At 47.2% G+C, this 26,481-nt stretch overlaps 11 protein-coding genes across 15 annotated transcripts, besides 1 other annotated feature; 2 read left to right on the top strand and 9 right to left on the bottom strand.

Annotated features, from left to right (window-relative positions):
- The first annotated feature begins 367 nt into the window (after positions 1–367).
- Positions 368–4,458, top strand: Hsp83 (Heat shock protein 83). Of its 2 annotated transcripts, none has more exons than NM_001274433.1 (2): positions 368–766; positions 1,898–4,458. In NM_001274433.1, the coding sequence occupies exon 2, from the start codon at positions 1,898–1,900 to the stop codon at positions 4,049–4,051; it is 2,154 nt and encodes a 717-aa protein (NP_001261362.1). In that variant the 5' UTR covers positions 368–766; the 3' UTR covers positions 4,052–4,458. The 2 variants fall into 2 exon arrangements, with proteins under 2 accessions (NP_001261362.1, NP_523899.1); NM_079175.4 differs by having other exon boundaries at positions 615–766.
- On the bottom strand, positions 4,444–5,030 carry CG14966 (uncharacterized protein). Its single transcript, NM_139527.3, has one exon. The coding sequence runs from the start codon at positions 4,917–4,919 to the stop codon at positions 4,497–4,499; it is 423 nt and encodes a 140-aa protein (NP_647784.1). The 5' UTR covers positions 4,920–5,030; the 3' UTR covers positions 4,444–4,496.
- Positions 5,031–5,261: 231 nt separating this feature from the next.
- CG32276 (uncharacterized protein) lies at positions 5,262–6,446 on the bottom strand. Of its 2 annotated transcripts, NM_167999.3 has the most exons (3): positions 6,392–6,446; positions 6,151–6,265; positions 5,262–5,830 (listed from the first exon to the last, which is right to left on the bottom strand). In NM_167999.3, the coding sequence occupies exons 2-3, from the start codon at positions 6,232–6,234 to the stop codon at positions 5,720–5,722; spliced, it is 195 nt and encodes a 64-aa protein (NP_728831.1). In that variant the 5' UTR covers positions 6,235–6,265; positions 6,392–6,446; the 3' UTR covers positions 5,262–5,719. The 2 variants fall into 2 exon arrangements, with proteins under 2 accessions (NP_728831.1, NP_728830.1); NM_167998.3 differs by having other exon boundaries at positions 6,151–6,446.
- Positions 6,447–6,488: 42 nt separating this feature from the next.
- Positions 6,489–18,747, top strand: gry (gryzun). Its single transcript, NM_139528.3, has 11 exons — positions 6,489–6,551; positions 6,621–7,572; positions 7,627–7,857; positions 7,916–8,353; positions 8,416–8,814; positions 8,872–9,306; positions 9,408–9,601; positions 16,687–17,195; positions 17,259–18,053; positions 18,112–18,306; positions 18,366–18,747. Exons 2-11 carry the CDS (start codon positions 6,833–6,835, stop codon positions 18,390–18,392), a joined length of 3,963 nt encoding a protein of 1,320 aa, NP_647785.3. The 5' UTR covers positions 6,489–6,551; positions 6,621–6,832; the 3' UTR covers positions 18,393–18,747.
- Positions 7,979–8,023: a mobile genetic element.
- Positions 9,637–10,561, bottom strand: CG32271 (uncharacterized protein). Its single transcript, NM_168001.2, has one exon. It carries the CDS (start codon positions 10,457–10,459, stop codon positions 9,713–9,715), a length of 747 nt encoding a protein of 248 aa, NP_728833.1. The 5' UTR covers positions 10,460–10,561; the 3' UTR covers positions 9,637–9,712.
- Positions 11,074–11,847, bottom strand: CG33159 (uncharacterized protein; the record flags this gene model as incomplete). Its single annotated transcript, NM_176277.1, has 1 exon — positions 11,074–11,847. One exon carries the CDS (start codon positions 11,845–11,847, stop codon positions 11,074–11,076), a length of 774 nt encoding a protein of 257 aa, NP_788455.1.
- Positions 11,999–12,848, bottom strand: CG32277 (uncharacterized protein; the record flags this gene model as incomplete). The annotated part of the gene is made up of 1 exon (NM_168002.3): positions 11,999–12,848. The coding sequence occupies one exon, from the start codon at positions 12,846–12,848 to the stop codon at positions 12,063–12,065; it is 786 nt and encodes a 261-aa protein (NP_728835.1). The 3' UTR covers positions 11,999–12,062.
- Positions 12,938–13,762, bottom strand: CG33160 (uncharacterized protein; the record flags this gene model as incomplete). Its single annotated transcript, NM_176278.2, has 1 exon — positions 12,938–13,762. The coding sequence occupies one exon, from the start codon at positions 13,760–13,762 to the stop codon at positions 12,986–12,988; it is 777 nt and encodes a 258-aa protein (NP_788456.1). The 3' UTR covers positions 12,938–12,985.
- On the bottom strand, positions 14,348–16,384 carry CG32269 (uncharacterized protein). 2 transcript variants are annotated; one of them, NM_139531.5, is made up of 1 exon: positions 14,348–16,384. In NM_139531.5, exon 1 carries the CDS (start codon positions 15,418–15,420, stop codon positions 14,422–14,424), a length of 999 nt encoding a protein of 332 aa, NP_647788.1. In that variant the 5' UTR covers positions 15,421–16,384; the 3' UTR covers positions 14,348–14,421. The 2 variants fall into 2 exon arrangements, with proteins under 2 accessions (NP_647788.1, NP_001261363.1); NM_001274434.1 differs by having other exon boundaries at positions 14,348–15,542.
- CG32270 (uncharacterized protein) lies at positions 14,348–16,384 on the bottom strand. The gene has a single exon (NM_168003.4). It carries the CDS (start codon positions 16,336–16,338, stop codon positions 15,559–15,561), a length of 780 nt encoding a protein of 259 aa, NP_728837.1. The 5' UTR covers positions 16,339–16,384; the 3' UTR covers positions 14,348–15,558.
- hob (hobbit) lies at positions 18,391–26,319 on the bottom strand. 2 transcript variants are annotated; one of them, NM_139532.2, is made up of 10 exons: positions 26,151–26,319; positions 25,944–26,070; positions 25,345–25,887; positions 25,017–25,292; positions 24,819–24,962; positions 22,697–24,762; positions 22,154–22,634; positions 21,053–22,091; positions 18,894–20,995; positions 18,391–18,831 (listed from the first exon to the last, which is right to left on the bottom strand). In NM_139532.2, exons 1-10 carry the CDS (start codon positions 26,201–26,203, stop codon positions 18,760–18,762), a joined length of 6,903 nt encoding a protein of 2,300 aa, NP_647789.2. In that variant the 5' UTR covers positions 26,204–26,319; the 3' UTR covers positions 18,391–18,759. The 2 variants fall into 2 exon arrangements, with proteins under 2 accessions (NP_647789.2, NP_001303402.1); NM_001316473.1 differs by having other exon boundaries at positions 18,509–18,831.
- Positions 26,320–26,481: the final 162 nt, after the last annotated feature.

Consider the following 26,481-nt stretch of genomic DNA (forward strand, 5'->3'; position numbering starts at 1 on the left):
TGCACAGAAGCAATTATTTTCCGGAATGTGAAATGTCTGCTTTTTAGCTAATTACAACAAAAACTTTCCAATTTTTGTTCCCCAAACCCACTCAAGTGATTTCAAATTTTACCGTCCGCTTAAAATGGAACTAGTTTATTCCAGAGGAACCAGCTTGCACCACCAAGTCTCTGAAACTCTGGAAATATCGATAGTCTGGTGGAGAAAAGTATTCATAAATATAAATAAAAATTAACAGGTCATAAGCTGATTTGTTTATTATTTACTGTTAAAACAAGTAAAATAATATTGGGAACAATTAAATTTTCCATTTTCCTAATTACAGTATAAGCCTAGTGGGCGTTTTGATATCCAATTGTAATGTTTTAAGCAATCCCAGTGGGCTTTGCTCAATCGTTCGGACCACTTAGACGAATTTCCACCAAACTTAGTTCAGTATAATTTTTGAATTCGCCCGCACAGGTTGCGCACTTTTCGACCGTATCACAACACTGATCTACCCTAGTATTCACAGGAAGTTGCATCCCTGGCATCCAGAAGCCTCTAGAAGTTTCTAGAGACTTCCAGTTCGGGTCGGGTTTTTCTATAAAAGCAGACGCGCGGCGTTTGCCGGTTCGAGTCTTGAAAAAAATTTCGTACGGTGTGCGTCGTAACAACAAGCAGCGTCTGAAAAGTTTTGTGAATTTCCAATTCTATACAAAGCAAAGTGAAAATATCTGTATTTTTACCTTTATTCTGTGAATAGAACGAAAAACATACATACAAGGTGAGTAATGCAAATTACAAGAAAAGAGTGAATAGTTTATCAGTGGCTATGGCCAAAATGTGCATTTTGCGTGGTCCTGTGCATCTCGAATGTTCTTGACCCAAATGTGAGATATTGATTTTAAATTTCTAGGAGCCAAGTTTAAGAATTTTTTTTGATTAATTAAGAGGTGGCAACGTGCAAATTAACTCAAAATGCCGGTTTCTTTTATTTTTTGTCGCTTGGACGCATCTTCCAGAGGTTTCTATGCTTTAGCATGAATTAAACATCGTGCCAAATAGGCCTTTTAATTATATATTACTGTCCTTTATTTACAATTACATGTGGTTTATAGAATACAAGATTAATTTTTGTTTAATGCAATGGTCTTTTAGCGCTAAATCGAATTATGCCGCTCTTTTTAGGGGGTGACAATGCGCAAATCACATTTGCCGCTCGAGAATGTTCTAGAGGTTTCTATGCTTTAGCATGAATTAAACAGCGTGCCAAATAGGCTTTTTAATTATAAATTACTGTCCTTCATTTACAATTACACGTGCTTTCTTTGCATTCCCATTTTAAATTGCACATGCCGCATACGCACACATGCACGCCCATGACTAATACTTTCAAGTAAAAATGTGGCGTCAGTAAGCAAATTCTGTTAAATCGGTTTTTTAATCCTATTTGCTCTATTTTAATTGGTTGGTTGCTACTAGCAACTTGCTAGGCGAATTAGTTTTCCTTTGGCTTCTAGATGCTTCCACAAACTTCCTTGGTGAAGTACGAATTTTCAATGCAATGCTCACTCACACAGACACGAGTTTGCACACAGCAGGGGTAGAAAAATTATCAACCGACCCAATTTGCATAATTATATTTAAATATTTAAATTTAAAACATTATTTTGCAACTTAAAATCAATTCTGTTGGCTAATTGAAATTAAAATTCCATTTTACGGGTTGCAAAGTGAATGCTATAATTTTGACCACCACTGTACTTGTATATGCGCATGTTAAATGAGGCATGTGCAAAAGAGAAAGAAAGAAAAAGAATAAAACCGGAGCAGCTGCTGAAAATGCAGCTGCTTTTCCTTAGTGTTGAACCCACAGACTATAACTAATCCTAATGATTTTGTAAATCCATTGCAGATGCCAGAAGAAGCAGAGACCTTTGCATTCCAGGCTGAGATTGCTCAGCTGATGTCCCTGATCATCAACACATTCTACTCGAACAAGGAGATTTTCCTGCGCGAGTTGATCTCGAACGCTTCCGATGCCCTGGACAAGATCCGCTATGAGTCCCTTACTGACCCCAGCAAGCTGGACTCTGGCAAGGAGCTGTACATCAAGCTGATCCCTAACAAGACGGCTGGTACTCTGACCATCATTGATACCGGTATCGGTATGACCAAGTCCGACCTGGTCAACAACTTGGGAACCATTGCCAAGTCCGGAACCAAGGCCTTCATGGAGGCTCTGCAGGCTGGTGCCGACATTTCCATGATCGGTCAGTTCGGTGTGGGTTTCTACTCCGCCTACCTGGTCGCCGACAAGGTGACTGTCACCTCCAAGAACAACGATGACGAGCAGTACGTGTGGGAGTCCTCTGCCGGAGGCTCTTTCACAGTCCGTGCCGACAACTCTGAGCCCCTGGGCCGTGGCACCAAGATCGTGCTGTACATCAAGGAGGACCAGACCGACTATCTGGAGGAGAGCAAGATCAAGGAGATTGTTAACAAGCACTCCCAGTTCATTGGCTACCCCATCAAGCTGCTCGTAGAGAAGGAGCGCGAGAAGGAGGTCAGCGACGATGAGGCTGATGATGAGAAGAAGGAAGGTGATGAGAAGAAGGAGATGGAGACTGATGAGCCCAAAATCGAGGATGTTGGCGAGGATGAGGATGCCGACAAGAAGGACAAGGATGCCAAGAAGAAGAAGACCATCAAGGAGAAGTACACTGAGGATGAGGAGCTGAACAAGACCAAGCCCATCTGGACCCGCAATCCCGATGATATCTCCCAGGAGGAGTACGGCGAGTTCTACAAATCCCTGACCAACGACTGGGAGGATCATCTGGCCGTCAAGCACTTCTCCGTGGAGGGTCAGCTGGAGTTCCGTGCTCTGCTCTTCATTCCCCGTCGCACGCCCTTCGATCTCTTCGAGAACCAGAAGAAGCGCAACAACATCAAGCTGTACGTGCGTCGTGTCTTCATCATGGACAACTGCGAGGACCTCATTCCAGAGTACTTGAACTTCATGAAGGGTGTGGTCGACTCCGAGGATCTGCCCCTCAACATCTCACGTGAGATGCTGCAGCAGAACAAGGTCCTAAAGGTGATCCGCAAGAACCTGGTCAAGAAGACCATGGAGCTGATTGAGGAGCTCACCGAGGACAAGGAGAACTACAAGAAGTTCTATGACCAGTTCAGCAAGAACCTGAAGCTGGGTGTGCACGAGGACAGCAACAACCGTGCCAAGTTGGCCGACTTCCTTCGCTTCCACACCTCTGCCTCCGGCGACGATTTCTGCTCCCTGGCCGACTACGTGTCGCGCATGAAGGATAACCAGAAGCACGTGTACTTCATCACTGGCGAGTCCAAGGACCAGGTCAGCAACTCTGCCTTCGTGGAGCGCGTCAAGGCCCGTGGCTTCGAGGTGGTCTACATGACCGAGCCCATCGATGAGTATGTCATCCAGCACTTGAAGGAGTACAAGGGCAAGCAGCTGGTCTCTGTCACCAAGGAGGGTCTGGAGCTGCCTGAGGATGAGAGCGAGAAGAAGAAGCGCGAGGAGGACAAGGCCAAGTTCGAGAGCCTGTGCAAGCTGATGAAGTCCATCCTGGACAACAAGGTCGAGAAGGTGGTGGTGTCCAACCGCCTGGTGGATTCGCCCTGCTGCATTGTCACTTCGCAGTTCGGCTGGTCCGCTAACATGGAGCGCATCATGAAGGCCCAGGCTCTGCGTGATACCGCCACAATGGGCTACATGGCCGGCAAGAAGCAGCTGGAGATCAACCCCGATCACCCAATTGTGGAGACTCTCCGCCAGAAGGCCGATGCCGACAAGAACGATAAGGCCGTCAAGGATCTGGTCATCCTGCTGTTCGAGACCTCTCTGCTGTCCTCTGGATTCTCGCTGGACAGCCCCCAGGTGCACGCCAGCCGCATCTACCGCATGATCAAGCTGGGCTTGGGAATCGACGAGGACGAGCCTATGACTACCGACGATGCCCAGAGCGCCGGAGATGCCCCCTCGCTGGTTGAGGACACAGAGGACGCTTCCCACATGGAGGAGGTCGATTAAGCGACCAGTCGAAACAAACAACCAAAATTCATTCTATCACTCGCATTCACATACACAATTTACTTGCGTTTCGAACTTTTATACTGAGTTTACTACGGCCGAGTTAAATTTTGTATTCATTAACATTTTGCCGCGTTATAAGCGACAGACATACGCTTAACTCATAAAAAAGCAGGAATAACTCGTTAAATGGTTAGGTTCTCACAGAACATTCAAGAGCAGTTGTCGTTTTAAGAACTTATAATTTAGAATCCAAGTAATTTATGTAAAAAACTAAAGACTACATACGCGCCCTAGTTGGTAGAGCTATATAAAGAATCGAGTATATATATAATTAAGGTTTGATGACCCGATCGATGATAAACATAAAACCAAATAAACAACAAGCAAATGTGTTTTAAAAATCTAACTTCTGAGCGAGTATTTATTGGGGGGAATAAACAATCTATGAATCGGATTCTTTGCGCAGCAGCTGCTCAATGGCCTCCACCGTGGACACTCCCTTGGTTATCATTATTATCTTGTTTCGCGATCGAGATCCCTTGTCCAAAGAAACGTCGCTCTTTCGAAGACCTAGAACTTTCGACAGAAACTTGACCAGTTCGGCGTTAGCTTCTCCCTCGCTGGGCGGAGCGGCGATTTGGACGCCCACTCCTTCAAAGCCAATTCCTGTGATTCCGTTCTGCTTAGCCCCCGGCTTGGCAAGGATTTGTATGCATATATTGCCGCTCTTATCGACTGAAATCGGACTGGCTTCCTTAGCCGGCATCGCTTTTGCATCGTTTTTCGCACTTTCAACGCCGGCCTTTGATTTCCCCTTGCTCTTCGACATTATTTGGGCGTTGACCGATGTAAACAAGCGGCGCATTAGCTTCTTGGCAATTATTTTAAATATTTTGTGTTTTTAAATGCATTTTAATAGCAACTAGTGTTTAATTTTGCGAGGTCTACTGGCGTCTATCAGCTGATTCGTGGAGAAAACCAGGGATGCGCACATATAGGGATGAGCATATCTCGTGAGTTCTCACTCACGAAACGAAGATAAAACTACATTTTTACATTCCATGTAACTTACAGATTGGACATGAATAGTACGATTCAAAAATGTATTTTTATTTTCCTGTTGAGTATTATTTAACGGTTTTCTAAACACATTCCCCCCGAAGTCACCACAACATGTAAATAAAAGTATTAAAACAAAATATGATTAGGTAAAAAATTATCATATATTCATCATTGTTATGTACTCATAGTTTCTTCTCTACTCGTCTTTGCATTAGAAAACAACGCTTTAACACTTTGCACTATTTAAAACTGCGCCGAGAAGCATCTTAAAAATGCATTTATCGCCTATAAATGATCGGGGATCATTATTCAGTTGCTTAGGAGAGAATTGCAGGAATGCACATTGCAGAGCTTACAGTTAAATCAATTAATGCAAAATGCTTTAAATGGACTTAAATTTTGTATGTGTTTTATAGGAGTTGATATTGCAGAAACGATAATAAAGCCAAGTTGTTTGGGGTCATCCTCTGGTTGCACATGTTGCCGGGGACTATTAAGCTAGGGAAGGTGTTAGTAGTAGCAAGTGAAGGTTCCGGAAAGGTCTATTATCTTCCTCCAGATGCACCTGCTCTCTGTGTATCTTATGCGAGGTGAAGCCTTTCCTTACGCGGCGCGTATCGACTGAACAATCTGGAAAATGGCAGAGCCGCAGACCACAAAGATGAACAGCGCCAGGAGCCAGGGACCCACCGGATATTGACCCTCTTTCGTTTTCTGCGAAAAAGAGAAGTTCAGATTAGTCTTGTCACATCTTGTATGGTGAATATATTGTATATTGCATTAAGAGATTACTGGAAATCGTCGATGGGATGGCAACATCTAATCAGAATTTCCAGAAGTGCCGATAACACGCTCATACACACGCCAGCCTCCGCACACATACAAACATGCATACATATGACCAATAATAAAATCAATGACGGCGTGGCACTTTTCGCCATTTGATTATCGAGCAATTCTAATCGCAATTTTACTGCTATCTCCACTTTCCCCAATCAGAATAGTTTCAATTAATAGTTTTAAGCGAAACTTACCGAGGATTTGGGTACATTGCCACGCATTGTCACATATTTGCTGGCCTTCTCGTTAGCGACGCGCATTCTCTGTGGTGGAGCCATTTTCTTGTGTTGTTGTTGAAGCACAATCTCACTGAAATTCGCAAATGAATTGTTTGTTAATTGCCTATTGATTGGGCTGCAGCTTGCGTGCAATTGATAACTTCGAAATGAAACGGAACAAGCTGTGGCTTTGCAGTTGCCCGAGAAAACAGCGTACCTTTCAGCCCAAAAATAACAAAACGAATGAGAAAGCGACGACACGTATACTGCCAGGGCTGCACTAGGATGGGCTGTAAGCGATGCCTGCCAGGGGTGCATTAACATCAATGGAGTTCGTTAAACATTTTACTACGTATATAAGCACCTATTTTATTTAAGTTAGTAATTGCTCGTTAATTTGACAAACAAAACCTTTTGAATATAAGTATCTTATACATTACATACAGGTGTTTTTACTTTTAGCTAGTTATCTAGCTATTTGAAACCGTTATTGTCGGAGCCTCGGACGGTCGCACTGAGTCACATAGTCCTCAAGCGAGCACGGTTACACCTAAACGACGTAGCTGGAGAAGATCATCAATTGCAGCGCATGAGAGGAGTGGCAGTTGGTGACGAAGAGATCGATCTCATCCAATTCTGAGCAGGAGCGGCCGGAACCATGACGATGGACGCCACCGCCCTGCCGTCGGAGCTGCTCGTGACCCCGCAGCCGCTGGTTGGCTTCTGTGGGCTGGACACCGCCCGGGTGTCGGTGCACAAGGCCGTTTGGGAGGCGTTCAGCGGCAGTTTGCAGCGCAAGGCCGCCGACCGTGCCGCCGTGCAGTATAAGCTGCTGCCCCCAAACTATGAGTTTCCGGTGGCCAAACCCAAGCGAGCATCCTACGAGTGGTACCACCCGAAGGGCATACTCAAGCGGAACTGGATGCTGAAGCACCTGCACGTCCTGCCGTCGGTGGTGGTGCTGTTCCAAGATATGGAGTGGAATGACCTTCAGTGGACGGAAAAGCAGGTCCAGTGTGCGGCAATCGTGCAGGCCCTCAAGAACACCCTGCAAGAAAGAAATACCCGGCTGTGCCTGGTGCTGCTTCAAAGGGCAGCGCCGCTTCCACCTGGCGAAGATCTCCTGGCCGCAGAGCGAGCCGCCAGTCTGACAAACGCTTGTGGAATAACCAGCAAGATGCTGTTCATTCTACCGCATACAGAGCACCTCACAGGCTACGCCCTGCGATTGGAGTCCGCCTTCCTGGATATGGCACAGTCCTATTACGCCCTCATGTCCAAGCGGATTCGGAACCATCGGGATCAGCTGACGGCGGCTCACACATCGTTGAAGATCCGGCATCAGTTCAAATTGGGGTTCGTGGCGGAGATGCGGCAGGACTTCAGCACTGGACAAAAGTATGTCCTTTACAAATTTTCTTGTCCATTTAACTATTCTTTATTTGTTCGAAGGCACTATTTCCAAGCCTATGCCAATCTGGACGAGATACGCATCAATGACGGCAATTGCCTGGAGATTAAGACTCTGGCAGGATTTTTGAACTATAAGATCTGTCGGCTTATGTTTAAGCTAAAGACTCCCAGGGATGCCATTAACCAGTTCATCATCCATGTGGAGAAACACAAGTCTCGAGTGGGTTTCAAGGATCTGGCCTTTGAGCATCATGCCTGGTTAAGCACGCAGTAAGACCGAACTGTAGATCTCCTCTAGATATCCTAATTAATTATCCTTTTATTGCAGACATTCCGTATTCGCTGAGCTCTTTTGCGAGGCCATCAAGAACGGACTGCCCGCCCTACAGACTCAACATCCTGGAATCTATTACCATAAAGCAGCAGAATTTGTGATGAAGCGACGGGATGCAGCCATGGAGGCCTATGCTGCGATGCAAGCCTCCTCAGAAGCTACACCTACACCGATTCAGAATCCTCTGTCCCTGTACACCGAGTTTTTCGGAATCCGTGCGGTAAAGACGGGCGATCTGGTGGCCGAGCAACAAGCCAATATGCAGTTATGTGATCAGGAGCGCAGCTATAACCATTCAGCGGCAATCATAGCCCTGCTCAGCCAGGCCATGGCCCAGTTCAAAATTTACAAGTGCCTCAGGTTTCGAAAGAAACTAGCTATCGACATGGCAGAGGAGTACCTCAAGAGCGGGGATCATGCCAAGGCTTTGACGTAAGATTGTTTTTCATGTTCATATGTGCAAGAAAATTAATTGAACCTATTTCTTTCCTAAGTTTGTATTCCCTAATGCTGCCCGATTATCGTCAAGAGAAATGGACTACGATATTCACTGATGTTTTGCTTAAAACACTGCGTTGTGCGCTGCTCTCGGGATCTGTAGCCGACTACATTGCCTGCAGCGTTGAAGCATTGTCTCTGCGCCATCAATCCGATCAGTCCGAGCGAATTCTAATACTGGAGAACCTTTGGCAGGTGTTTCAAGGCGTACCACCCATGCCAAAAACTCAGTTGACGCCCGAGGCGCAAGCGTTGTGGACTAGTGCGCTGGCCAACGTGAAATCGCCCATACAAATTGATTTAGATAAGGTCAACGATGTGGTGGAAATGTGTGCCACATTCGAGCGGGTTCAGTTGAGCAACGACGACTTGCTGCAGTTGCAACTGATAGTGCGGTAAGTTTAGTTGTCTTTCCTTCTTATATGCAGCTACTTAGTTGTCCTTGTTTTTAGTGTGCTCACGGATATTCCTTTGAGGATACGCAGCTTCCATGTCATTCTGGCCGACGCGGGAAATCCCCAGAACAGCTACAAACTGGAGGCACTCAAGTATTTCTGCTTTCCCACCCTCACGCAGCTACGTGGCCAAAAGCAGCCGGATGATGAGCAACTGGAGAATCCGTCACAAGAGCCCAAAAACTTTGAAAAGAATATGAGATTGGAGCCCGGCTCCTATTACCAGCTTTTCTGCAGCACCGAAGCGCAGCAGTTCCACGAAAACACTCAACTGCGCATTGTCCGACTGGAGGCCCACATGGGGACTGACCAGGTAGCCGCCCTACTTACGTGCAGCTCCAACTACTCACGGCAGCTGTTCCGACATCACACGCGCAGCCGCGATCTCGATGACAACGTGACGATCAATCCCATTTGCTACATTGCGCCCACGTAGGTCAAAACGATTGGTACCGGAAGCTGAGATATATTTCCGGACAATTGCATGCAACCAGCGCATTTAATGCTCTACTAAACACGGTTTTCTATACCAGCTTTCATCTGGACACGCAAACGAACCTTGGCCATGGACATGATAACGGTTTGACTGATGACAAGGAAATGGTGGCTACAAAAATGCTGGTCAACGAATACTTTCCTGTTGTGACCACTGTCAGCAATCCATACAATGTCTATCTGCAGAATGTGGGCGTGCACATTAGTATTCCCGTGGGTCTGAGGAATAGTGGTAAGTAAGAGATAAAATGTAATCGAACTTATATTAGAGGAGCAGGTTAAATTTTAATTAAATTCAGATCTCTAGGCCTAATTAAGCATCTAAAAATTTTACTATTCGGGTCTACATGCCCAAAGCCTTGTCGATAAAGCTCCTAACAGTCTTGACATTGGTATAGACTCCCGGCGAACTCTTTCGTGCGCATCCAACGCCCCACGAGACAATTCCGCATAGTTGACCCTGATAGACGGCAGGTCCTCCAGAGTCGCCTTCGCAGGCATCCTTGACGCCAGGCACTGAGGCGCAAAACATGGTGTTGGTGATGGTTCCGCGCAGCTTATACTGGCTCATGCATGCCTTACGCGGAATGAGCGCCACATCTACGCTGCGCACCTGCATTGAAACTGCCTTGTTGCGCTCCGTAATTTGTCCCCAGCCAGAGACCTTGATCAGATCGCCTGCCTTGAAGCTGGTATTGCACAGCTCAATGGTGGACACTTTGGGACCGCTGATGGGAGCTTTTAGTTTTAAAACAGCCACGTCCGAGGTGAGGGTGCGGGTGTTGTAAGCCTTTGGGGTATAAACCTTGTCCACACCACTTCTGACACCCGTCTCCGTAAGTCTCGTTACCCCGGCAACGACTAGGATACGAGAAGCGCCAATTCCCTTGACGCAGTGGGCAGCGGTGACAACATGCTGGGGGGTAACCAATGAACCGCCGCACATAAAGTTGCCACCGATGCGCAGGTTCACCAAGTAGGGCACACTAGCGATGTCCACCGGTACACCGCCCACAATCCGACTGTTGGCCTCGTTGCTGGCCGCCCAGCAAAGTGGGATCAGGTGGAGCACGAGCCATAGCGTCGCCATCGGCTTACTCCATCCCTCGATATTTGCCGTATCCGGTAGCTGTAACTACCAACCGAGTTTTCGTGTCACCGTCCAGCTGGGTAAACACTTTTTTGATCGCTGTTCCGACTCGAATCGCGCGGCTCTGTGCTCCGATTTATATGCCTCTTAGGAAACAATCATTACACCGCACACATATTATTTTATTGCGCAAATAATAATTATTTTAATAATCCATTTTGTGTGGCTTATCGGCGGATTTCATCAGCGTATTTGGTATGAGAAACTGAGACCCATCAAAAAATGCTGTGCAATGGGACTTTATGTGGGTGTACTAAGCGTTGTTACAAACCTTCTACCGTTGATTCAATTTCACAAATTGGTTGATTAAATAATTGTCGATTAATCTCTCCTTTTAAAAGATCCGCGTGCCATTCTAATGCTTTTTATTAGTGCTCCTCTTAGTCCGTTTCCGATACAAAGGTTTCATACTCAAATTAATAAGGAAATGATTTGTTAAGGTCGAATAGTTTTTAAAATAATAAGATTCAATATAGCCTGATCGCATGTTAATAGCTATATTCATTAGATGACTAATTCAAATTTCAAATCCACAAGCACATTCCAAAAGAATTCTAGGATCCAATCCTGCGTAGGGTTTGTTCTATGAATTCATGAACCCTTTCGCTAGCCACATTGGTGTAAACACCCGGAAAGGAAGGTCGGGCGCAACCGAATCCCCAGGAGACAATGCCACAAACCTGACCGCGGTAGACCAAAGGACCTCCGGAATCTCCGGAGCAGGAATCGCGAAGACCGCGCACGGCGGCACATAGCATGGAATCGCTCAATTGACCATATCCGGAATATGAGATCTTACATTCCGCTCCTGGAAGCACTCGCACCATGGTGGTGCGGACCTGTTCGGCAGGTTCACGGTTATTCTCGCGGGTAACTCCCCAACCACTGATCCTGGCATACGCATTACCCTCCGGCGGATTGCGACAAGGACTAATGGTGGCGACTTTACCGGGGGTTAGGACCACGACTTCCTGCAACTGCAACAAAGCTACGTCCATGTCGAAGTTAGTGGCAGAGTAGCTGGGCGAAGTGTGAAACATAACTACATTGCGAACCACTGGAGCCTCTTGGTCCAAACGACTCGCGCCGGCGTGAACCGTGAATCCCTCCGGCTGCGATCCATAAACACAATGTGCTGCACTTAGGACTGCTCTGCTGGAGATTAAGGATCCTCCACAGATAAAGTAACCATTTTGCCGCAGGTAAACCAGGTACGGAACTTCCGAAATAGTTGTCTCCTTGCCGCCAACTATGCGCGTTTTGCTAGAGGAGCTGGGAAGTACAAGTGCCAAATGGCAGAGCCACCAGAGCAACCTTAGGCCAACCATGGCGTGTCCATACTGACAGCTACTATGTACACATGTATATTGCTTCCTAGTTTTCAAAGTGATAATGATGCTGTTATTGGCTCGAACCTGTCCCGGAAATGGGACTAATCGCACTATTATTTGCTATTCGGAAAGAGATCTCAATTGTAATATGGAGTGACTGCCTTATTAACTATTTATTGCGTTGAAGGTTAATCAAATTGATTGATAGATTTTTAGCAATGTCGCTCGATAAAGTCCTTCAGCCAGTACGTAATCGATGGACTACTGAGGCGGGTGTAGACGCCTGGATAACCACTGCCACATCCGTAGCCCCACGATACTATGCCCACGGAGCGACCAGCGTAGATTGCGGGGCCTCCGGAATCGCCTTGACAGGCATCCCTGGCGTTTTTGCCCAGAGCACAAAACATGTTGTTCGTTACTTTTTGCCATCCGGATCCAACTGATTTGATGCACTCCCTGTGCGAGATGAGCTTAACGTTGGCCTCCTGCAAACACTGGTTCCAGTTGTGACCCTGCTCATTGATCGCTCCCCAACCCAGAACCGTGAGATTTGAATGTGGTGGCAGGTCATTGTAGTCGATCTTCACCAGACTCGCATTGCCGGCGATGTCAAAGGGACGACTCAAACGGATCACCGCCAAGTCGGAGTCCAATCCGCGTTGAGCGCAGTAGTTTGGTGATAGGCCGACATACCAGGCCGAACGGACATGCTCCGGCGGCATGTCATCGCCAAGGCACTGTTGTTGGGCATGTACGGTCAAATCCCGGACCTGTTGATATCGTCCCTCCAAGCAATGAGCAGCTGTGAGTACACAGTTGGGCGAGATTATGACGCCACCGCACCGGAACTTGCCACCTCGTCGAAGATTGACAAGGAAGGAATGGTCTTTCACCAACGTGGTTTTTCCTCCGAAGATTTTACCCTGACGAAGAGTGAATAGTGAGCTGCCCTCCAGTTGATGGAGCAGTGCTAGTCCAATAAGGAGTATATACATGGTCTACCGAAATCTAAGCCGGGAAGCAAGTTTATATATATTATTATATATTATCTTTTCCCGCATTCCCCAGTTAATTGCCTTCAGATAAACTTGAACTATTTATTGACTCTTAAAGCTAAGACTTAAGATTATGCTCAGGAATGCTGCTCGACGACGCGCTGAAACCAATCCCGGATCTCAGGCACACTGGTGTATATGCCAGGCAAAGCGGAGGCACATCCATATCCAAAGGATACGATCCCCGCCAGCTGGCCGCGATACACCAAAGGTCCACCCGAGTCGCCGTCACAGGAATCCTTCTTGTACAGCCTGGCGGCGCACACCATGGAGCGGGTAATGCGGTGGATTCCTCTGAAAGCAGACACGCAGGATGCACGCGACCACATGGGCACCAGCACACTGTGCACCCGCTCGGCAGTCTTTGTCGCATCGGCAGTTAGGAAACCCCAACCAGATACCTTGACCAAAGCGCGAGCTGGAACGGATTGTGCCGCCAGAGGTATGGTCTCTATATTGGCTCCAATCATATCCGAATTCAAGCGCAAGGCAGCCACATCCATATTGAGGGTCTTGCGATTGAAATCCGGACGAATCGCAATGTAGTCCACGGTGCGAATGACGGCGTATGGACCAGCCTGATTGGAGGCACCACCATAGATCTTGAAGTCATTTTTGTTCTTGTTGTAAACGCAATGAGCGGCGGTGATAACCCAACGCGGCTTAACCAGTGATCCGCCACATAGCTCCTCTGATGTGGTGACCTGTACGAGATATTTCTCCTCCTTGATGCTGGACACATGGCCACCAATGATGCGGGGTTGTATCTGCACGCTGTCGGGATGTGCGTACACAGCTGAATGGAATCCCAAAATCTGAACAAGGAACAACGAAGTCAGACACCGGGCAATCATTGTGGTTATCCAACTATATCGAAATGAAGCTAAAACTTGAATTTATATTATGTAAATCTGGGCGGAACAAGACATTAACATTTGCACAATTGTTCAATTAAACTTCTTTTCTGGGAAGTTTAATTTACTCGCAACCTAAGATATTAGAACGGAAATGCTCACATTTGAAATTTGGATTCAATCCCGTATGTAAGAAAAAGTTTTTTCCCTTCCGATAGTTTTGAATTTGATCAAAGATGGTGAGGTTTCAAACACACTATTTTACTTTACACATGTACAAATATTTCTTTCATTGTTAGATTGGGAGTTCTTCAACAGTTTGCATTGCATTTACCTAAGAAAGTTGTTTGTCTTTTCCTAAGTTGTATATCTTGTCTTAAAGTGTTTATTTCCAATGCCTATCATTCTATATATATTTATTCATACTGCCTATGGGCGAGGCTAAAGTTTCCTGCGTCAAGATATATCTGTTGATCATGTGTTTTTAAGATATTCTATGCTCTGTGATCAGTGTTTACCCTTCTTCAGTTATAGAATCTATTTTAAAAATGCCATATTGCCAAAAAGCATGAAAGAGCGTGTTTAGTTAACAAACATTTATTATATCGCACATAACTTTCAACGACCTTAAAATCTAAGTTGATTCGAATTTTCAATCCTCAATTGTTGGCCATGATGTTGGTGGCCCACTGGCGGATCGCAACCACGGCTGTGTATACACCTGGGTAGCCGGCTCTGGCGCACCCGTAGCCAAAGGATACGATGCCCAAGAGTGTGTTGTTCCTGGTCACTGGGCCACCGGAGTCTCCGCTGCATGAATCCTTGCCAGCAGCGCGGGCACAAAGCATGTACTTGGTGATGGTAGCCTGACCGCGGTAGTCCTTCCGACACTTTTGCTGCCTGACCACCCTTATCTGGGCGGTCTGCAGAGTTTTGGATGCCGTTGTAGAACCTTCCTTGGTCACACCCCATCCTGCAATGCGTACCCTTGAACCGGCCTTGGGTCGATAGTTGCCCATTGATATGGTTCCGATATTGGTGCCCGTCAGGGATTGGTTCAGCTTCAGCAAAGCTGCATCCATGTTCATTTTCTTCGAGGTGAACTTCGGAGCCACATGAATGGAACTGACGGAGCGAGTGACGCCATCACTCCCATCCAAAGTAGTGGTTCCTCCGCGCACCGTGAAATCGGAGGCACTGTATCCCTTGACGCAATGGGCAGCAGTTAGAACCCATTGCTCGGTTATGAGGGAACCGCTACACAGATTCGATCCTCGACGCAACTGAACAATGTACGGTGTGGTGGAAATAGTGGTACTGGTGCCACCCACAATCCTGGACTGAATCTTGGACGATGTGGCGGCCTTTTTGTTCTGGTTGACCCTCTTGGCGGAGAGTTTCCTCGCTGTACCTTGGCGTCGATTGCTTCTGATTCCGGTTTGGTTTTTTGTGCCCGTCAACCTCTTGGTTCCGTTGTCGCTTCTCAGTCTCCTGTTTCTCCTTTGCTGATTGGCTGTCACCGCTTCACCCAACTGGGTAAGCTCGGCCAAGAGCAGCATTCCCAAAATAAGATACTCGCAGCGCCAAAGCATATCGCTGTGAACTGTTTTGGCTATGACCTTGCCCCGGCTTTTATTGCCGGATATTCGGCAAAACATCGAGATATCACCTGAGCAAACAGTGCGGGTCACAATGGCAGGCTTTGCCACTTCAATGGCACTCCAGCTCCATGTGACGTCAACGATCAGGGTTAACTAATCTAATACTGATTAATACAACGAAGAATCTGAGCGGAGCTAGCAGTACCTGTGAATATTATCCGCTATCCAGTCGGACAGGTAGCTCACATCGGAGTATACTCCGGGACTGTCCCTGGCGGCACACCGATGTGCCCTGCCCCACGACACGACGCCCACAAGGATACCATTCGAATTAACAACTGGCCCCCCCGAATCCCCCGCACAAGCATCCTTTAAGCCCGGCACGGAGGCACAGAACATGCTGGACGTGATGTTCCGGTAGCCACGATACAGATCCCTACACTCCCGTTGCGGCATCACTTGCACATGGACACTTTGCAGCTGATTGGGCAGCGACGTGGAGCTCGAGTCGGTTAATCCCCAGCCGGAAACCCGGACAAAAGATCCAGGTCGCGGAGATCGCACGGCCAAGGAGATGGGTTTTGCAATGGAGGCTTGAAGTGGTTGCTTGAGCTGAAGGAGCGCCACGTCGTGGTCCAATGTGGTGCGACTGTAGGCCGATGGCATCAGTATTTTCCTCACATAGCGCGAATTACGCATATCACTCAGATAGGTCACCCCGCCACGAACCACAAAATCCGATGGATTGCCATCATTAAGGCAGTGGGCGGCAGTCAAGACGCAGCGTGGAGTGACCAGGGAACCGCCGCACTCGAAGTTCCCACGTCGCCGGATATTAACCATGTGCGGCTGGTGCCACACATCGCTCGGGTGGCCACCCACAATACGTGGGCTTCGGCGTAGCTCCAGCTCCTCTGCAACAGACTCCCGAATCCAAAGCATCCAGAACATCAGCGGGAGCAGCATACCTTGCATCTCGATATCGACTCGTCTGTAATGTGAACTTCGGTTGACTGGAACGGTGAACTGCATAGCACAATCATTTATAGAGCGAAGCGATACTGACCTTTCCCAACGAGAAACCACTTACAAAAACACCTGTTCTTCGGTGTTTACACACGGCAATGAACTTGATATGGTGGGGGCTACTACGAGGAAGTAGAGTGTATGTAGCACTGTTCCCACTCGATGGTGTTTGTTTAGGGTTCGGAAAATAGATAACGAGTGGTGGGAACGCATTTACTTCTATTTATTAACATACTATACAAAATTATATGGATAATGCATGATAGCTAAAACTGGCTCTTCCATCATTAATTTTAGTATTCCTCACCACGGACATCTCGCCGGGACGCCAAAAACTGCACTCTCAGATTCAAATAGACGTGGGTGAGCTGTCCGCCCACGGGAGCAACACGGCCACCTTCTACATCTTTAGCCTGACGGAGGCGGAAATAAAGCTGGCACAGAGGTTAAGCTACACTTTGGATGTGGATCGCGGTCCAGGCGGAGGTGGCAGCAATGCCCGGGTGAGCACAGCTCCGAACAGCTCAGAGTCTACGCCCGATCACGAGGTGAAGAGTGTAATCCCGAGCGTGGCTGCCATTTCCCCGGTGCAGATTGAGTACCTGGACGAAACGCGGTTGAGAAAGTCACGAGAGGATACGCTCACTGTGCGATGCTATGGTGACTTTAAGTTCAACGCACGTTTCTACACGATGGATAGGAAGCCTTTGAACCAGGTGTATCGTGGCGAGAACTTTTTGCTCAGGGCCAACACGGAAGTGGTGGCCGTGGACGATGTGGAGATACTAGACAGCTTCTTTATATGTGTAAGCCTATTTTAGAATGTTTAAACGACTATAAGCCAATGACCAAATATCGCTTCCTTGCAGGATCACAACCTAGTGCAATCAAACTACAGCTTTAAGCAAAAGAAATACACCAACAAGTACAGCGCCGGCGAGCAACTGGAAAGCGTGATAGTCCTCCGGACGAATGCCACTTTGCGGGACTGGGCAACTGCTCGAGATCTGGATCACCGCGGCAAGTTGGAGGGCAAGGCGGTGGCTAGTAAGTTTATCAGGCCCGTACCTAAACCCTCCTCAGAGGAGCCCCTCGCTCCCACACCGCCAGCCGGAATTAGTGCCTACATGAGCAAGAGTCTGGTGACCAAGATACCCACTACCATGACCATCATAAACAGCAACTCGGCTGTGTCCAATGCCCTGCAGGTGGCCAATGCGGGAGTGATGAGCAACTCGACGCAGTCGGATGATGTGAATGTGGCTGAGGAAGCAATAAATACCCATGAGGGAATCAAAACCACACGACTCATATACAACAAAGCTCTGGAAGCCGTCCAGGGCACGGGACACTGCCGCGGCTTTATCAAGAAAATCTACACGTTGGAGGGCAATCCTTCTGCTGTGCCCATTTTCGGGGTCTTCTGCATTCGCTGGCGACGAGCCAATTGCAAGGAGGAGAACGAGTCGAAGTTTGTTATCCGTGGCTTAGACATTGCGGAGCCGCCGCTGAACATCTACTGCACCATCGAGGAGAAGATGTTCGTGAAAATGCCCATGGCTTTTAAGGTTGTGCTGAAAAATCCCACGACGCATGTGCTCCATCTGATAGCCAACCTGAGTATCAGCAAGACGGATAACTTCATATGCTCGGGTCACAAGCAGGTTCGTCCTTTCTATAGCACCTTTTGTCTTTCCCAAGTTAAACAATTTATCGTTCCAGCTGGACATTTCCATAATGGCCTACGAGGAAAAGGAACTGGTCTACAACCTGTATCCGCTGCAAGTGGGCTGGCAAGAGTTGCCAGTGCTGAGTCTGGAGTACAATACCAAGGCCGATCCGCAGAAGAAAGACAGCCAGAATGCCTTGCTCGACGAATTGGTGCAGCGTGCACTGCCCAAACGAGTCTTTGTGCTGGTAAGTGCTCATTAGAGTGTTTAGACTACCTCCGATTCTAATTTTATTCAATCCCACAGCCACCTCTGAAGCAACAGAACAAGTAGGGATGATACTGATATAATGCCGCTTTAGTTTAAGTGTTTTAAAGTTTACAAAATACTATCACTGGTGTTTAAAAATTTACTACGCCTACTCCCTCTTTATTGCTAACAACAAACATACATACATAAATAACTATATATTTAGAGAGTTGCATAGCGTAATACTTGAGAGTGTGTGTGATTGTATTGTATAATGTATTGTTAAATGGGCCAAGACGCACTAGACATTATTGTTAGTTGATTACGGCGTTTTAGATAAGCAGTGCTAAGTCCTGGTCAGTACCGCAAGTTGCACATATTTTCGTACATCCTTTGAACGTACAGTAATAAATATAAAGCATACAAATATCGTTGAAAGAACACAAGCGTCTCAATCATTTCCCGATCTCTTTCCGCTCGAGGCAAACTTGAACACACCCTTTTTCTGGTTACGGTTTTCATTCTGCGAATACACAAATCATTGGAATATAGTGCCTCATTATCATCCAGATGTAGTTAACTTACCAATAGGCGATTTCCGAACAACATTACAGCCTTATCCTCCGCTTCTTGCGGGGTCGCTCGTTCGCCTGCGGATAGAATCGGTTGCCGCTGGTGGATATGTAGCTTCTGTTTGATGGCCTGCGAGAATATCACCCGCCGGCTCACCGACTTCATGGCCAGAAGCAAATCCAGCCACGTCCACGTCACATTGTGATACTCCAGCGTAGGTATGACTAGTGAGTAGTCTGTGATGTCCTCTAGATTCTTCTCTTTGTTGCCCTTGTAGCTGACGCGCACAGGCACTTCGGGAATCTTGATGTAGATAAACAGCTTGTTTTTCTCGGCGCGCTCCTTCATCTTCTCCACGTCATCTTTTTCAATCTTTACATAGAACTCGGAGTCCTTGGCCCCTTTCTTTCCTTTACCCGAGCGCTTGGTCGACGAAGATGTTGATGACTTGGCCTGTAAATTCGTTGTAGACGCCGAACTGGTTGAGGCATTGTCATCCAGCTCGTCACTGACCTCCGTTTCGGAGGCATCGCGGTCCGGGAAACAGAACTTCAGCATGGTGCTGTAGAATTTTTTCGTTATGGCTATTGTAATAGGAGCCACATTAATCTCGAAATGCTCCTTAACGGATATGCCACCCACTGGAGCTTTTTCCCGACAGAAGATACGTAGCACCCGCTTGTGGGTGTCCACGGGCATGTCTTTTTGGATTTCAGTGGCCAGCAAAACATCGCGATAGATTTCTCGCGGCAAAAGGTTTTCCATGCGTATGTTGCCCAGCTCCAGCAAATGCTCCACCGAATCGTCGCTCTTGGACTTCTTGGTGTACAGAAAAGCACTAAGGACAAGATCAGCTATGCCAATCTGTCCATCCGTTTCCGTAAGCCTCCACTGGGCACGCTTGAAGCAGATCTCATTGGTCCGCACCATCGTAACCGACTCGTCGGAGCGCACGTTTGATATCTTGCTGAGCTGCGACAACTGAGTCTCCTTATAGCAGAGCAACATCATGTCCAGGTCCTCGCTAAATGTGTTCAGCTCCTCCTTGCTCTCCCGGATCATCTGCTGGACATGGTCGTACTCTTGGCGCAGCTCCAGCGAGTCGCCATCCTCAATACGCTCTTTGCTGATCATGTGTGTATCCTTTTCCAGCGAACGAATCTTCATGAGTAGACTTCGGATTACCGTCTGCTTCTGCTGGATGGGTCGCTTTTGATCCTCCGTCGAATGCAGCTGAAGCTGGAAACGCATTCTTGTCAGCTTTTCTGCCGCCTGCTTTCGCTGGGGTTCGACGTAAAGCAATAGATTGTTTACAATATCCAGAATCATGGCGTACTGCAGCGAGTTGGTGCACACATCCAGATCGTGATGCATAAGTGTGAAGGCATCTACGGGATCGTCTTGTTTTTCCCATGGCGATTGCAATTCCTCTGAAGGGGGCGGCGGCACCTCCGTAATGCTATTCGGATCGATGGCATCGCCGTAGCTCACATAGAAAAACTCGCACTTACACTTGGACACGATGCGCTGCAGTTGCACGGGTTGAGCCCCTCCCGAATTGTCGCTCAAGAAAGCTCCAACAGTCTCTGAGACTACACCGCCCACACTGCGTCCACTGCCCACCAAATGTGATATGTCCGGCAGGTTGTTTATCACAGTCTCGTCCTTGTCCTGAATGTTGTCCACCGTCAGCCACATGATCTCCTTCTCCAACAGGGAATTATTATCCCCCGCGCTAACTGTTGCATAGTACTGCATGCACTCCAACAATCCCTTCCATGTGGTTTTCGAGATCAGCGAGCGCTCGCGCCAAACTGGCCGATGTTCCCGCTGCAAAATTTCAGCTTTGGCAGCACTGATAATTACGTAGCCAGAGGTCTCACAGCCCTTAAGCAGTACTTGTGAGTTCACCAGACTGATGGACCAGTTCTCGTGGATAATATCCTGGGCGGAACATGCCTGCAGGCCCTGGAGCTGCAGTTCCCTCGACTGGGTGCTATGATCATCACTATACACATTGAATTTGTGGTCCGCCTCTGCGATGAGCTGCTGCAACATGGCTGTGGCATGAATCTGGGCGGGGGCTTTTTTCATCGATGCATTTGGATTGGAAACTAGAAAAAAACGTTTTTTAGAAAAGAAAACTTAAAAGTTATCCTTCCACAACTCACTTGGCAAAACCTCGTTGTTGGTGCTGGACAAGGTAATTGTGCTGTCACTTCGCTTATGTTTCAAAACGGCAGAGTTTGGACCCTCCTTGCGATAGCTCTTTACCGCCTCCGTGGACAAATTGTTTTTCAGTTTCTGTGACTTCATGAAGGAATCAAAGAGAGCAAAAGCCACATCTCGATTGCTCTTTGTCCAGGCACCCTTTAGGTCATAGACCACCAACTTATGCGTAGGCGTCGTGGACTGGGCCTTAACATCCTCTTCCGTGCTTGTAGCCGTCGTGGGTATCAGTGCCTCGCGTCCATAGGAAACCTTGGCCACGCTTAGGAAGTAGAATCTCACGATTTTGAAGGCATCTGCTGCACTGGCCAAATTCTCAGAGCTACTGTCCATCTTCTCGGTGAGAATACTCTTAAGCCAGATCTCGGCGTCATTGAGCTCGCAGTTCATGTAGATTGTTGACCAATCCGCTCGTGGCCGATGGATGAGCCCATCGTCAATGGGATTCAGTGTTAGCGAGTGCTCAGAACTAAAAGATACTCGGCGGCCGTTCAACTGGAATCCCTTTTGGAGGGCGTGGGACATCCAGTAAAGAACTTGAAACTTATGCAAGCACATCTGCAAGTTCGCCTTTTTGTAGTGTCGACTAAGGGGTTTCTTACGCGGTCTCACATTGTTAAAGACCGGACCCCGTCGCGTGGGCCTCGTCACACCTGATAAAATGAGCTGCAGACTCTCAAACCATCGCAACGTGCTGCCGTACAGCACCAGGCTGGGTATGTCCACTTCCAAATCTTCGCCCGCCTTAGGCTTCGTCTCAAATGATATCCAAATGTTGAGATTTAGCGAGCGGAAGGCGCGGAAGGAGTCATGGACTTGATTACTCGAGTACTCCGGCAGCTTGTCGGGGGCACAGGGCATCACAGCATGGTGGTCGTTGGGATTAGCCAGGCACACCCATTTCAGCTTAATCGTCAACTTAAGATTGGGAAAATGAAGCAGACGACAATCGTCGTAGCGGGACGCTGTTCGTACAGTCACCTAAAAGAAAAGCATATTTAAATTCGTGCAAAAAACTATAAAATTATAAGCTACACACTCACATTAAGTTCCCCTTTAAACATGATCTTGGCATTTGTGAGTACAATGCCGCAATTATTCCAGGTCAACTCCATTTCCTCTGTTGTGTTATACGGATCGAGCGATGCGTGCAGGAGTATGGTAAATTGCTTGGCTATCAGAGTTAACCGACCATGCAGAAGCAATCGCAGCTTATCCCAAAATGGCAAAGGGGGAGAGGGATCCTTTGAGGGCGCCGATATCTTCTCGAAACTTAGATTGCACTGGGCCATTACAGGTTCCCAGCAAGCTCCAAAGGCGTAGCTACAGCTCTCCAGTTCGCAATCAAAGTCATGGTAGAATTTTAGCGAGGGCATGCTGCGTTGAATCACATCCGTACCAAAGGGTTCACCCACGTCAATGAACACATCTCGCTTGGCTCGCTTGGAGCCCATTTGCTCGGCTCCACAAAGGTTTCCGTACAGTCGCATGCTTTTTACGCAGAACATTGGTTGCGGGAAGTCCCTGAAAATTTAATCAATAGATTATAAATATTGAATCAACTCGTCACAAAGATTCCCACTTACCTCAGCATGAATTTCCATTCAGTGCAGCTGATGTTGACACCGCGGCACCAAAGTGTAGAGAACTCGAGACCCTCCTCCGGCCACGGACTCTCGTGATCTATTTCGCGCATAATGCGCGTCACATTATTGTAGCCATGAATGGAGGTGTCCGCCATTGCCATAATATTCACGTCCGTCATGATCCAGGCCAGCAATCGGGTGCGTACTGGTCCACTTTCTCGTATTTTCTTCGAGCGCTGAATGTAGATCTCCGAGTTCTTCTTCACCAGGTTGGCGTAGAGACCCTCAATGGTTCCAGATGGCAACAAGAGACGTTCTGAGCAGAGCTCGCCGATCTTCTTGTCAAAAAGCGCTTTGCGCTTCAAGCTCTCCAAGTATTCATCCACTAATAGAACATAGTTATCACGAAGTTTCACCTCAAAGGGATCGTCGCTAATTTCCAGCAAGAACTCCTTGATCTTAATAACCAAATCACAGGGTAGCGGTGAGTCCACCGTAAAGGGTTTCTTTTTGTAGTTGTGAACCATTTTTAGCCATTTAAAGTGCGATGTGCACTCTCCATTGACTGCGTTATAAAAGTCGTGGTCATACGGGAAAATGGCTTTAAAGGATCCAATTGTGGTGACCCACACCTTGTTGGAGGGCAGTTGAAAACCAGGAAAGTTTTGTCTTTCTTGGGTGAGTACCTCGAGACGTGGAACTGATTGTAGATCCAGCTCCTTCACTGTGAATATGTGCTGATCATCGATCTTGACAAACACATTCTCCGCATAAATGATGCATCGTTCCTTTTGGCTAAAGAAGAGGCTTTCCACAAAGATCTGAATTGAGTGACGATCAGAAAACTTAATTTCGAAGATGGTGCTACGTTCTGCAGACAACTCCACTATGAATCCTTCTTTAGGAGTTGTTTTCTTAACAGACGAAGCAGGAATAGCCAGCTCTGTCTTCAAGTCCTGCATATCGCGCACCAATGTCAACAGGTGCATGTGCAAATTAGAGTTCCACGTGGCCTCCATGTTGCCGGGTATGTAAATGGACAACTTGCCCATCGTACCCTCCACTTGTTCATGCTCCAGTCGTATCATTTTGCATGTAGCAAAAACGTCAGAGAAGTCGGTGAGGCAAAGCGAAGAAGCCGTCATTGAGCGCATTATAGCCATCTGAAACTCTTCGAGCTTTAGGGTGGTCAGGCTTTGAGACCGTGATAAATTCAGCTCTGAGAAACTGAGCAGCGAATAAACATTGTGATGATTGACAAAGTAAGCCGTAATATCCTTGACCTTAACAGACACCCGCAGTGAGGTAGATGATTGTGATGGCTGCACGGACAATGTAAGGCCTGCATTTGGTCTGGCGTGAGATTGTCCCGACATATTCTTTGGTTTTATGCCCCGGTACTGCCGAAGGCACTCCATTGACTTGACCACGAATTCCGCAAGCTGCATGCTGTATTCCGTGCGAAATGTGTGCACTGATATGTCCAGTTTAGTGGTGTTTGCATACGAGCAGAGCTTGACCAAGCTCACTCCGAGGAAAAACGGCGAGCCTGGCGAATGAGTCTTTTTCAAGTTGTTGGTGTCGTTGATGGAGTTACCTAGATTTGACCAAAGAGTTTCCACCATGAGTTCCATGCTCCATTGTCGTTGATTCAACAACAAATTGAGGAACTTGTTCTCATAGAGATTACTTCGCTTTTCCTCGATCTGCTCCAAGAGGAATCTTGTGTGACTCACACTCATGGCAATATGCTCATCTTCCAGTTTCATAAGAAGAGAGACATTAAACAGTTCCGCACAGCCTTTAACAACAATTCGCTGCATAATCCACTCTAGAACTCCGCCCTCCCGTCGCTGATTCGCTCGCAGATTACTCTGCACAGCCGTGTCCAGATCCAAGTGATCCGGCAGGGACTTCTGCTTATGTATCAACTGCATTGGCTGCGCTTCGCTCGATCGCTGGCGGGCCAGAAAATTGTTGTTGACAAAGTCATAGATCTCGCTGTGATTATATATGATTTGGAATGTCTTCAGTTTTACATACAAGTTGAATATGTCTTTTTCCAGCTGAAAGGTATAGTATTATAATATTGCACTAATTGGGCCATAATGTGTTTACTTACCACAGAGTCTATGGTAAATTGTTCTACAAAGAGGAGCTTTTCATATTTGGTGTCAATGTCTAGATGATGAAAACCCAATTTGGCAAGCATTGACGGTAACAACGTCTTTTCATCGGTGACTTTCGAGTTAAACTTTCCCGAGATCTGTGCAGATTATGTATTATTATAGATTAGCTCATAGTAGTGGTATTAACCTACTTGAAACGACTGCAGTTTGGCACTAAAATCGTTCTGTGAGTTTTCTTTGACGGCCGAAAACGTTGCCGCCTTAATGCTAAAGTTAAAGTTCTTTGGTATAATGGGCGCCAGCTTCTCGTAGTTGTCATTGTCGTAGGACCTTTTCGAGGGAGCTAGGCCTTGAGTGGAGCGCCGAGATGGCTGACCGGTCGATGTCCTCCGCTTGGCCTCACTAAGGAACTCGTACAGTCCGCCGTGGATGACGGATTTGGCATTGTTGATGACCAGACTTAGGGTCTGCAAACGGGAATTAATAAAAGGAATACTAAGGAGTCAAAAAGTCACTTACATCCATGGACAGAGGGCCTTGGGCAAAGAGCGACGCATCCAGGGTCATGTCAAAGCTGACCTCGCCTAGGCAAGGACGAATCTTGTTCAGATTCTCCAGCGATTGACGGCGAGAGCTGCAGTGCCTCAGCATCTTGGCCTGTGCTTCGCTAAGGGCTGCATTGACCAACAGAACACGAGCATTTTGCACTATACTCCCGTCCAAATGAAGCTCCTTCGCCGTGGCATGGATGAACCACCCCGGATCAAAGTCATTGTTCATCAGAACCACTGATATGTTGTTCACGTGCACTGCCATAAATTGGGCAAAGGTGATAATACTCGCCGGCACCTTAGTTTGCCGGAAGTCTGGCACACCCTTCGCCTCCGAGGCTTTGCCCGCCAACGTCTGAGTCCGCCGGAGTTCGTAAGAGTCCTGGTCGTAGGAGTCATCCTGTCGACTGTGAATGTCTTTGTTGATGCGAATGTCACGGATATAAATGGAGAGCAGCTTGGTCACCTCGGTGGTGAAGAAACTGCTGCGCAGACACACCTCCTCGATTTGCTGTAAAATTAGGAGTGTTTATCGCTTGGTAACCAGAGTTCGAAGGTTATCCATACCACCGAGAATCCACTCTTGCTGATGTGCACATTCTTCAGGGACAAGTAGGGCAGCGAAATGCGACCGATCCGTACTTTGACCCGAAACCTCTTCACCAAATACCAACTAATGCCCGTGGGCAAGACCCTAAAATGGAAAGTGATCAATTTTTTATGTTTATAACGATGATGGATCAATCATGGGGCCACGGAACAGGCAAAACTAACCAATAAACGAAGATGAAGAGCGCCAGGCAGAATAGAAGTAGCTGTAGCATCATGTTGTTGCCTAAATACCATAGTGTCCCAACATTTATGTTGTGCTATTTATGTTTTGAAATTTTTTGACTAAATACTGAACAATTTACTAGTTGCGGCAATAGAGTGACCAATGCATACTATTCAAAAATACCACAATAAGCTATCAGTTTTTCAAATACTTAGCCCTTGCAAGACAAGCTTGTTCGCAAAATGCATAACTTAAACAATTACCGCAATTACCAAAATTTTAGTTACAGTGTATAAAAAGAAAATGCATTCTCAATTAGAAATTAATAAT

The sequence above is a fragment of the Drosophila melanogaster genome, chromosome 3L (assembly GCF_000001215.4).
Source record: "Drosophila melanogaster chromosome 3L".
NCBI classification, from domain to species: domain Eukaryota; kingdom Metazoa; phylum Arthropoda; class Insecta; order Diptera; family Drosophilidae; genus Drosophila; species Drosophila melanogaster.

Excerpts from the sequence above, each read along its gene's own strand:
- gry (NM_139528.3), top strand. The coding sequence starts at position 6,833 with ATGACGATGGACGCCACCGCCCTGCCGTCGGAGCTGCTCGTGACCCCG. Across the intron at positions 9,307-9,407 it reads ATTTGCTACATTGCGCCCAC|CTTTCATCTGGACACGCAAA; the intron begins GTAGGTCAAAAC and ends TTTCTATACCAG. Across the intron at positions 17,196-17,258 it reads TAGACAGCTTCTTTATATGT|GATCACAACCTAGTGCAATC; the intron begins GTAAGCCTATTT and ends GCTTCCTTGCAG.
- hob (NM_139532.2), bottom strand. The coding sequence starts at position 26,203 with ATGATGCTACAGCTACTTCTATTCTGCCTGGCGCTCTTCATCTTCGTT. Across the intron at positions 25,293-25,344 it reads AAGGCCCTCTGTCCATGGAT|ACCCTAAGTCTGGTCATCAA; the intron begins GTAAGTGACTTT and ends TCCCGTTTGCAG. Across the intron at positions 22,635-22,696 it reads GAATGGAAATTCATGCTGAG|GGACTTCCCGCAACCAATGT; the intron begins GTAAGTGGGAAT and ends TTAAATTTTCAG.
- CG14966 (NM_139527.3), bottom strand. The coding sequence starts at position 4,919 with ATGCGCCGCTTGTTTACATCGGTCAACGCCCAAATAATGTCGAAGAGC.
- Hsp83 (NM_001274433.1), top strand. The coding sequence starts at position 1,898 with ATGCCAGAAGAAGCAGAGACCTTTGCATTCCAGGCTGAGATTGCTCAG.
- CG32276 (NM_167999.3), bottom strand. The coding sequence starts at position 6,234 with ATGGCTCCACCACAGAGAATGCGCGTCGCTAACGAGAAGGCCAGCAAA. Across the intron at positions 5,831-6,150 it reads GCAATGTACCCAAATCCTCG|AAAACGAAAGAGGGTCAATA; the intron begins GTAAGTTTCGCT and ends TCTTTTTCGCAG.
- CG32271 (NM_168001.2), bottom strand. The coding sequence starts at position 10,459 with ATGGCGACGCTATGGCTCGTGCTCCACCTGATCCCACTTTGCTGGGCG.